At 36.2% G+C, this 11,862-nt stretch overlaps 1 protein-coding gene across 1 annotated transcript; it reads right to left on the minus strand.

The window, feature by feature from the left end:
* Positions 1 to 1,716: 1,716 nt before the first annotated feature.
* Positions 1,717 to 9,917, minus strand: LOC107721531 (Golgi SNAP receptor complex member 2-like). The gene is made up of 6 exons (XM_016529606.1): positions 9,722 to 9,917; positions 9,184 to 9,248; positions 5,780 to 5,888; positions 3,872 to 4,004; positions 3,593 to 3,733; positions 1,717 to 2,803 (listed from the first exon to the last, which is right to left on the minus strand). Exons 1-6 carry the CDS (start codon positions 9,748 to 9,750, stop codon positions 2,642 to 2,644), a joined length of 639 nt encoding a protein of 212 aa, XP_016385092.1. The 5' UTR covers positions 9,751 to 9,917; the 3' UTR covers positions 1,717 to 2,641.
* Positions 9,918 to 11,862: the final 1,945 nt, after the last annotated feature.

Consider the following 11,862-nt stretch of genomic DNA (forward strand, 5'->3'; position numbering starts at 1 on the left):
TTTTTTTTTCTGTATTTTTGATCAAATACGCTAAATCCACGTTTGATGAGCATAAGAGACTTCTTTCAAAAACATTTACAATTTTAAACAAATTATTTTCTTTGTACTGTATAAGAATATACAAAATTTAATGTTAAATGTTGTATAAATAAAAAGGTTAGTAATCATATTTGTTTCAAGTGCTTTTTATTGGGGGTGGGGGGGCCTCCAACATGAATTGGGCCTCCTAATGTCTAGAACCGGCCCAGCATTTATGTATGTATATATATATATACACAGTATCTCACAGAAGTGAGTACACCCCTCACATTTTTGTAAATATTTTATTATATCTTTTCATGTGACAACGCTGAAGAAATGACACTTTGCTACAATGTAAAGTAGTGAGTGTACAGCTTGTATAACAGTGTAAATTTGCTGTGCCCTCAAAATAACTCAACACACAGCCATTAATGTCTAAACCGCTGGCCACAAAAGTCAAGAGGGTCTGGCTGCAGCCTTGCACTTGCACTCTCAGACTTGCATTCTTTCACACCTGAGACCTTGTAACACTGAGTCACATGACACCAGGGAGAGAAAATGGCTAATTGGGCCCAATTTGGACATTTTCACTTAGGGGTGATTTCGTCATTGTTGTCACATGAAAAGATATAATAAAATATTTACAAAAATGTGAGGGGTGTACTCACTTCTGTGAGAGATATATATATATATATATAGTGTATGTAATAAACCTTTTTCGTAGTATGAAAATGTTCCTGCAGCAAACCACCCTTTATGGTTGCATAGTACAGCTGCATAATTTTCTATTAAGATTTCAGGTTAACTTGCACTAACATTCCAAAAAAGCCATAATTTGAACATCAGCACCACAAGATATTTGCAATAAAACCATGTAGATATAGAAATACAGACTAAATAAAATTTCACTCTTTAATGACAGGCTATTTATTTTGCAAACCACCATGACCTGCCCCTCACTGCTTAGGAAGTGGTGAACCCCAGGAAGTGCAAACCCAGCTGCAAGGCATCAGAAAAGGACATGCCATCTGTGAGACTTCTGTGCCTGAATTTGATTTCATTGGACAAATAAAATAAGCTCTGGTAGACGTAGTAAGAACCTGATCAAGTAACATACAAAAATAGTTTGTTTTGCCAGTCAAATGACAATAAAAGCAACCTATATGTATCCTGACCTTGACACACCAAGGAAGGTTGTGTTGACCGAGTCTGTGTGCAGGTACTGATTTTTAAACTTTTTAACAATCAAAAGCATTTAAAATGTTGAACCCGAATTACTTTAACTATTTCTGTACATACGATGATCGAAAACCGCACAAAGAGCACCTTTTAGGATTTACTTCACTGTGGAACGAGGCCGTCCAGCACTTGTTTTGTTACGAAATCTATTTTTTAAACCATATAAAGTAACTTGAACTTGTAACAGTTATCTTTATTATAGGTGTATTTGTGTAAGTGTAATATTTAGGCTTTGGCAAGGTAGGCTAATTTTTCACCCAAATTTTACAGCAGTCATGGCTGTTAACACTAGATGGCACTATTGGAGTAGAATCAATTGCCTTAGCTCTTAAGGATACTTTATTGCAAAATTTGTACAATATTCTGTTAAGTATCAAGAGCTTTCAATTACCTCTGCGTACAGATTACAGAGGTGAGTTTTTAAGACCTTAAAATCAGTTTGGTCAATAGAAGTATTAATGGCTGCATAAATTTGTTACATCTACTTCACTGGGTCTCTGTGACATTGACTACAGTGAAAAAGAACAGCAGGTGACTGTTAACTTTCACATTGTTTTTCAATAGTAATAGTATTTTATCCTCTTGGTCAACATTTGAATTTCATGACAGTGGCAAAGACAGAAATGATGTATGACTGTTGCAGGAGGATATTGTTGAGGATTATGCTGCTGGGGTCTTGAGCATGTGTGAATGTGCGCATACAGCGTCAAGATCCATGCAGCAGATGTCCAATAAGACGTCTCATTTCCTGTTTGCCGGAGGCTGTGGCTCCTGCGTAGATCCAGGCGTACACACTCACACTTTAACGGTATGAAACAAGTGGAGAGTTTTACATTTCAGGGCAGCTAGACGCTACTTGAGTTTATTGCACAGAAATGTGTATTTACAGGTTAGAAGTGTTATTAACAAAACAGTACAAACTAAGCACTGAGTAACCAAATATTTTTGGTTTGTTGTCCAGAAGGTGGCAATGAAGAGCCAGATAACAGACCAGTTCTCTAACCCTTACACATTTTAAATCTAAATGTCTTTAATTATTATTTGCTCTAATACTTCTATAATACCGGCGAGAATAAAGGTTTTAGTTCAGTCTAGACTCCAAAATAAAGAGCAGTCACAAAAATTTGCTGCTTATTTCAGAATCAACTGAGAGGAAAGTTATGAAAGGATTCAAAGTCTTTAAAAATACAGCTGAAGTAGTAAGACTAGAGACACAAAAGATTTGTGATGTTGAGAGTGGCAGTCATCCTGCAAAGAGGCAGTTCTGTGATTTTCTTTCGGCACACCTGTGCATTTTTCATAGATGTGATGCATGTGGCATGAAAACCTGAATGATCCACTGACGCGATCGAGCAGCAGGGTCGGCTAAAGCCGGGAGAGTTCAGCTAAGGTATTTCACCACCAGGAACATGACAAAGCAAGTAGCCAGCATTCCAGCCATCATGATGAACTTGTCCTGCGATGCTCGCTTCTCAATGAAACGCATGACCGTGTTCGACAAACCCAACATGTTTGCAACATCCAACATCTTTTTATGGGTACCCTAAAAAAAACAAAGTGTGGAACGTTACTATGAATCTCTGATTAAAAAAAAAAAAATGCAGATTTCGATTTTTTTTCTCTTTGAATACAGTGAGCAACAGATAAACTTTTCATTCACTCAGTAAAATATCTGAGGTACACATCACCCCCCATTTCCCCAAAAGCACAGGCGGAGACGGTCTCTCACGCTCTGTGATAATCAGAGGAGCTTCAGGAAGAGCACACGCTCCTCCCTGGAAACACACAGTCAGTGTCTATACGTGCATACATGACCTCAAACCAGTGGTGTCACTGTTAGCTAAAACTGACATGTTTCCCTTAACTGAAACAGTGGAAATAAAACATAAATATTTGATGAAAAGATTAGAAATGTTGCCTTGGCAATTACATTAATTGAAGTACTAAGATCACTAAAACTAAAACAGAAATAAAAGAAGCTAAATAATGAAAAATAAAATGACAAAATCAAAGATACTATAAGGAAAACTAAAATATAAAATGAAGCCTAAATCCAAATATTAATAACTACTATAATAGTATATAAATAATACTAAAATAACGCTGACTCAACACTCCAACACCTACTGTTAAAATAAACAAGATTAAGTATTGTGTTAATTATTCCTGTCAGCATTTTCATTAAACTGTATTATATCAGCCATCAGCACTTTATCAACAATCAGTCGAGCACTATTTGAAACGATTAGAAACACCCTGATAAGAGAATGGAAAAAATTCCCCTTCTTGGTCTAGAGTTGAATCCGCCCTGTGTTGTGTGCGTCACACACACCTTAAGCGTGCTCCTCTGGTCTCTCAGGCCGGTAAGGATGCTGGAGCCGGAGCCCAGCAGGTCATCCATTCCTCTGTGAGCGTTTTGTAGACTGCTATTAAACTGCAGGGTTTCATCAATAGGGATGGAGGTGTCTGCATCCTACACATAAAAAGCACACAGCACTGTCGAAATCAAAATGCCTTCTTTGTAGTGTGATGTAGGTTTATAGACTGATGAGTGATGGAGAAAGAGTCTTGGCAGAAACTACGCAGAAGAAGGTGTGTGTGGTCTACTGACGTTTGTTGTGAAGCTTCGGCTCAAGAGCTCCTCTCTTTCTCTCTCCTGAGCCTCGCGAGCGTAACGTCTGTGCTGGAAGTTCCTCAGGGCTGTCTGGAGATGCTGCACATCATACTTCAGCTGATCAACACGCCTATAAAAAGAAAAACACAGTGAGTGTCTTTCAGAGCACACAGCAGCCCGCAGGCCTTGTTTGGTGATGCAACAATTGTAGACTTCCTGCTTGTTTATATAGAAAGAAGTTTTGCATTCAATAACAGCCAAAAATTAAGTTCGAATAAAACTTTTTACATTTTATTTATACCACTCAACAATACAAAGGTTTAGGGCTAATGTAAAATAATTTCAGGTCAGTTATTGGAAATTCAGGCCAGCTATTATTGCAAATTAAAAACGATTTATTTTATATTTTATTTTTATGTTTACATTCATTTGTTAATGAAAAATTAAAATTAAATTTATTTTTGAAAAATGATGAAACATTATCATCATTATTATACTTTTAATATCACATCACTAAAAATAACATTTATAAAAAATCAAATTTGTTTTTTAAAAATCATTAAAATTATCATATATAATACTTTACTAATGATCACACTGATGAATGTAACGTTTATTTTTGAAATGTATAAGTTGCAATTATTATATATAATAGTTCTAATAATAACATTGCTAGAAATCTAATTTATTTTTGATTCAAAATGGTTTAAAATATATAAATGCTATTTAAAAAAAAAATACTACTATTTATATAATAATTCAAATAATGATCATATTGGTAAAAATGCTATTTATTATTATAATTTTTTGTTTTTTATTAAAGGGGTCATATGATGCGATTTCAAGTTTTCCTTTCTCTTTGGAGTGTTACAAGCTGATTGTGCATAGATAAGATCCCTGAAGTTGCAAAGACTAAAGTCTCAAAACCAAAGAGATATTCTTTATCAAAGTTAAGACTCTGCCACGCCCCCCTAAAACGGCTCGTTCTAACACGCCCCCACATATCGTCACTATGTGGAAATATTAGCATAACAAAAATGCAAAATTCCGTTGTAGGGTCAATGAAAATATTCTCAAGTACAAGTACAAATTTGAACTAATGGGTTGACTGGGCCAGCAGACGAAATCCTTATTGCTGAGCTGTTTTGACTAAATACATAAATACATGTACGGTATTGGAACAGATAAAGATATATAACTATCAATTAAATGACAAAAGTGTTCAAAGCTTTCTCTGTTAAAACTAGAATTCACATTGTTAGACTTGTGTGAAAAGCTGCTGTTGTTTCTGTATAGCGTGTTTGAGATCATCCACACACATACACTGTCATAAAGACACTCTTCAAGAAGAGTCTGTTCTTCACGATATCCGTTGTTTTGTGAGTGAGTGTAACAGGTGTGTTTGTGCAGTGCTTTAGCCAGGCTTTGCCACACACGGCAGGAATGTTGGTGATGACGTGACTGCAGACGGAATGTTTTCACTGGATCCCTCTGCCACGGGGCGCATACAACACAAACCTCATCACATCGCATTATTCTTCATTTGGCAGAGGCTTTCTCATTCAAAACAACTTACATTATGTATTTACTACAAGGACAGAGCAACTCAAGTTTTACTAAATGGGTTATGTCATGGTGGAGACGATTGCAGAAGCTCATGAATCCCCTGATCTTTGAACCTACAACGTTTAGGTAAGCCATCTATCCAGCAATACTATATTCCAGCTTCCACATACTCTGGTTAATGATTACAGATCAAACTGGATACCAATTTAATCTTCTGACAGGAAGGATATTTTGCTCTAGTTGCCCATCCTCCTAAAAAACAACCTTGGATCAAGACAAGGCCTGGACCTTTGCACAATTCAATAAGGCACTAGTGGATATTTCTACTGATGCACTCACAGTTTGGCATTTTGCCGGCGGTTTGGTGGCTCTTTACTGGCTAGTATCTCAAGTCGCTCCAGCTGATTAAAGATTTGATCAATTCTTGCTTGAAGTTCATTTTCAAGTACTGCAGGAAAACACAAGAATCAGAAACGTAAGTACACAAATAAGAATCATATATCAAGTACATCACAAAATACTAAATACAAACTAAAATTCAAGTTCGGGGTCTGTAAGATTTATTAATGGTTTTGAAAGAAATCTCTTAGGCTCATCAAGGCTGCATTTTGTTATTGCGATTTATTACAGCATTTTAAAATGACCGTTTTCTATTTTGATAGATTTTAAAATCTAATTTAGTCCTGTGATGCAGTGTCACGTGATCCTTCAGAAATCATTATAATATGCTGATTTGCAGCTCAAGAAACATTTATTAGTATCAATGTTGAAAACAGTCATGCTTTACATCAATTTAAGCATACCTGCTGAATAAAAGTATTAATTTCTTTAAAAAAATCTTACAGACACCAAACCTTTGAATAACAGTCTATGTACAAATAATATATATATATATTAATCTGTTTAAAAAATTTGCCACGTTTAAAAAAGAAAAAGGTTAAAATCAGGGATGCACCAATGTTTACATTTTGTAATACCCATTTTAATTGCTACAAGTGAATTTAGGCATCACAACATTATAATGTACACAGTATAAAAAAAAATGGATTTACAAAAGCTCATTAAACTCTTTTAAATATTAACCTTAAATGAGTGTTAGATGGCCACAATAGTAATCTTAATGTGAAAGTAAGGGAAATAAATGAGGACATTATAAATGAGGATATAATAAATGCATGCACTAAGCTGCAATAAGTATCAGGCAAAGAGAGAATCAAGCATTGACAAGCAGATCCGCTGATTGGGAATGAGTGCCGCTTCCTTGGAGAGAACCGCAGACTGGTGGGAAAGTTTTATCACACATGCAGTCTGCCCTGACCCCTACCCTCTGAGACTGAGAATGCAATCTCACAATCGCTCTCACACAGACAAACCTATGCATGCGTTATGCATCCTTCCCGCCTATGACATCTCTTATGATGTCACCAGTATGGGTAGGAGACGGTTATCTTATTCAGACTCACCAAAGAGCCACAACACCACCTCAAACACACACACACACACACACCACAGCACTCCATGAGTCTCCAATTATAATGTACACAGTATTAAAAAAAATGGATTTACAAAAGCTCATTAAACTCTTTTAAATATTAACCTTATATGAGTGTTAGATGGCCACAATAGTAATCTTAATGTGAAAGTAAGGGAAATAAATGAGGACATTATAAATGAGGATATAATAAATGCATGCACTAAGCTGCAATAAGTATCAGGCAAAGAGAGAATCAAGCATTGACAAGCAGATCCGCTGATTGGGAATGAGTGCCGCTTCCTTGGAGAGAACCGCAGACTGGTGGGAAAGTTTTATCACACATGCAGTCTGCCCTGACCCCTACCCTCTGAGACTGAGAATGCAATCTCACAATCGCTCTCACACAGACAAACCTATGCATGCGTTATGCATCCTTCCCGCCTATGACATCTCTTATGATGTCACCAGTATGGGTAGGAGACGGTTATCTTATTCAGACTCACCAAAGAGCCACAACACCACCTCAAACACACACACACACACACACCACAGCACTCCATGAGTCTCCATGCCCCCACCCCATCACTCCTCCCTGTCCTTCCTGCCGTGGCACCAGCCTGGCTCTCTGCAGAAGCTCCACCTCTACAGAACAATCAGCTGCTCAGTGGCACCACGATGACTCTGCCTGCCGCCAGTTTATACGCTACCCAGTTTATATGCGGTTTGACAACTGGATTATCCGATCACGAATGGAAAATACCAGGGTAAATGGGTTCTACACATTTTTGCGATATGATCACTGAAACCACAGGTCGTGGACAACATGTAGTGGATGTCATGGCAGTCTTGTGTAACCACACAAATTTTAGAGAAAATGTTAATTGGTACACATGTGTAAATAAGGCCTAGGACAGCTGCTAACTGATCTCTGATGGGTTTCCCAAAAGCACTGTAGGCCTAAACAGATAAACCATTGGCTCAGATGGTCTCTACAAACTACTTTACAATTCACAAAAAGGTTTACAATTCTTTTGAGAAATGCAACCCTGGACTGGTTATATGTCAAATTATTATAACTGGTGTTACATCTTGCACTTTCTTAGTGCTTTAATGTGTTTCAAAAGAATAAAGATGTAAATTTATATAGTGATTAAACAAACAGCTGAGGATAATTATTATAATTAATTATAACTATACGTTAATAGAAATGGTTGGTTGTATTTAGGTTTAATGACATATCAGCTTCAAAGACTATTTAATGGCAGATCCAAATTCAACATTTAACAAACAATACAATAAATACAAAAAAATTTTTTTCAATTCAACATTTTATATATACATAACTCCATAAAGGATTCTAAATGTACTGTGAAAGTTTTTCTGGGTTCATCTTACAAAATAAGTCCTTCAAAGTTTGTCCAAATAAAAAATATTGTCTCATGCCACTAAAAATAATCGCCCTTCATTAAATACCCATGAATCAGTCTGGTGTGACCTACATGACACCTTGTGCAAACAACATGGTCATGTCAGGATTTAAATGTAAAGTCAATTTAAATGTAAAGTAAACAATGCTTTTTCAAAGCAGCTTTACAGAAAATCATGATGTTACTATTTATAATATTTTAATATCTTCACTCCTTAGAGTCGCATTTAGCAGATTAGAGCTGGAGAGATAATATATATCTTTCAGATGGAGCAGCATTTACTTCACAGAGCCGTAGTTCACTGAGAAGCTATGCAAACAGCTGTCATTATCGCGAATGATTTCTTCGATTTCAGAATCGCACAATAAAATCGTCTGTGATTTTTTTGCGTAACTTCTCAGTGAACAACGGCAATGTGTAGTAAATTCTGCTCCATCTGAAAGCACGTGATGATGATTTCCTGCTGATTACAGAACCGGCATTACTATCAAAATGCGCATGACAATCGCATTCGATTAATCGTGCAGCCCTAAACTGTAAGTATCTGGTAGATGCATATTTTTCCTACAACAGCATTTATTTCAAATAAATTATTTTGACACTCTTCCCATTCTGCTTGCCATTTATCTAATAAATACAGGTCAATTAAGGGCTTGAAACAGAAATGGTAAAGCTCAGGGAGAAACTACGAATATGGAATAATGAAACTGCTTTTGGATGATGTTCATATTCATAAACCACACTGCTCTAATTGTCAATGTTTTGGAGTATGTGTCCTATTTGAATCCTCTCGTCTCTGTGGGATTGAGGGTCGTTATTCACACACACACACACACACTTACAATGGACTGACTGTCGGTCTGTGGTCTCCAGTCGTCCCATGTGAGACTGAACCTCCTGAATTTGTCTAAAAGTTAAAGACATGGATAAGTGAGAAGAGAGAGGGGGTTAAATACACTGTACATTATTAAAGTCATTATTCAATGAATGAATGTTAGACACATCAGGGGCCTGTGGATGTCCCGTCTGCTGTCAGACAGATAATAGCATTATACAAGCTGCACCTTACCTTACTTACAGTACAACCACACGTTTGATGAATTAAACCAGCTGACAGGCCGTAATGAAAGCATAATATCAACGAAACCTCCTTACTGAGAGTCATAAACAGAAAGTATAAATAGGAATCTATAATATCATCAGATGTTGCCAGACGAAAGCAGCTTATATTCTATTTCCATACTATATATTTCAAAGAGCCTTTTATTTGTTACATGTTATACCGAACTTATGAAAACGGTCAGCATTTGATATCTGAGCATTAAATAGTTCTGTTTACTGGTAAGCTAGCTAAATTATATGCAGTGTGAACAAACTCACTTATTGGTCTGATGGTAAAGCGTCTCCATCTTCAGTGACAGTTAAGGACGCCACTAAAAACACGGGGAAAAGTATTTAAAGGAAAGTTATGGAATGTTTTATTTCCTCCGTTTCGTTTAGTTTCACATATCGCTGTCAAGCATACACGTCAACAGGAAAAAGGACCTCTTTTAGGCGCCCTCTCCGCCTGACTAAAAACAAGAACAGCGCCAGCAGTGGCGGAGGATGGTATTCAATATTACTATCTAAATTTAGTTAGTTAAAAGCGTCTCCATCTTCAGTGACGGTTAAGGACGCCACTAAAAACACGGGAAAAAGTATTTAAAGGAAAGTTATGCAATGTTTTATTTCCTCCGTTTCGTTTAGTTTCACATATCGCTGTCAAGCATACACGTCAACAGGAAAAAGGACCTCTTTTAGGCGCCCTCTCCGCCTGACTAAAAACAAGAACAGCGCCAGCAGTGGCGGAGGATGGTATTCAATATTACTATCTAAATTTAGTTAGTTAGGAGGATGGTATTCAACATTACTAATTGTTTTGTTAGTTAGTAAGACAAAGGTTAAAACACATTCAGAACTACAATAATAGGCTATAAATTAAAGAAAACACACAAGGGAGGCAGACTTATAATTATAGAAATAAGTGTAAAGATTTGCATATAGATAGGCTACACAGTCTTAATGGCTTTCTTATTATTAGAATAAAGAATAGTCTTGAAAAAGTAAATCAAAAATTAATCCATCAGCCAGAATTAAATTAATAATAGCCTACAATATTAGGTCTATTTTATTTTACTTGAGGTGACATTAGTAAAAGCGGGTGATATTCATTAATCCTAATATAGTCTATAAGGAATACATCTATGACTGTGAATTAATTTTGACAAAAAGATGTTACCTTTACTTATGCAGTTCTCTATAAAGGTACAATGAGACTAAATGCCACATGGGGTAAGAAGCCTTTATGCTAAAATCTTAAAACTAATACACATCGTCAGATTAATTTGTAAATTAAACATGAACTGAAACCATTAACTAATTACAGAATAATACAAAAGTTACAAAAAATAGCTAGATGTTATAAAATGCCGAAAGAGACATAAAAATAGACATAAAACATAACAACAACATTTTGTCCCTGTGTAAAAACACAGCCCTGTATTTTGGTGGAAACTGTAGGGTTAACGTTTTGTAATGTTTAGATTAGAATGTGAACAGCAATTAGCAACCAGCTTTAATCTTAAATAATGTGAATTAAGGTAGGCTATTTTTCCCATAAGATCTCTACATTCAGAAATCTGTTCCATAAAGCCCTTTAAATGACAGCCATTAATGTAAACCTTAATCCCATTCATCATTTATGCGAAACGTGAATCAATCAGCAATTGTAGTTTTATGAAAGCAAATACCATCATTCTTATAGTATGGTTACAGCTTGAGGCCTGGGGGAAGGTGTGTCAACTTTCATCCCTTGATGGAGCGTCAGTGACAGGAAGAACATAATGACAAAACTTCTTGGGGCAAGATTTTGTCAACTCCTTTCGCTCGTCCCAGCTTTGTCTAATTATGTTGGTTTCCGCAGCCTTGTATCTGAACACACCAGTCTGATCTGGTGCCTCCCATGCCCGGAGACACAGACACCAGAATAATGATATCAAAATTTCCAAAAGGGAGACAGACAGACGAGGTGGATGTTTGTTGACCTGTTCATCACAGTTTGAAGAGAATGAGTGGATGAAAGTGACATTGATTTAGCTACATTGGGTTTTTTTGCCCTGTGGTTAAACCTCAACAATGTCATCGCTGAATTCTCCAGAGACTGGTCTGTGTGTGTGTGAGTATGTGTAAAGAATAAGACATGGTGGTTTCATACAAAATAACACAGCTGGATTATTCATGTTTACACCTTTTTTCTAAATATGTTGTAATTAAATAAGGTGTTTTTATGAAAATGTACACCTGACGTTCTTAAAAACTCAGGTACTTAAGGCTATTACTTTTAAAGGGGTCATGAACTGCCTTTGTTTTTTTTTATTTTGTACTGTTCTCTGAGGTACACTTATAACGTTATCATAATTTTTTTTACATCAAAACACATCATAATTTAGAAGTAACAAGCTATTTTCTGTCATGTTTTTAAC

Source organism: Sinocyclocheilus rhinocerous, unplaced genomic scaffold (genome assembly GCF_001515625.1).
Source record: "Sinocyclocheilus rhinocerous isolate Xijiao unplaced genomic scaffold, SAMN03320098_v1.1 scaffold481, whole genome shotgun sequence".
NCBI lineage: Eukaryota > Metazoa > Chordata > Actinopteri > Cypriniformes > Cyprinidae > Sinocyclocheilus > Sinocyclocheilus rhinocerous.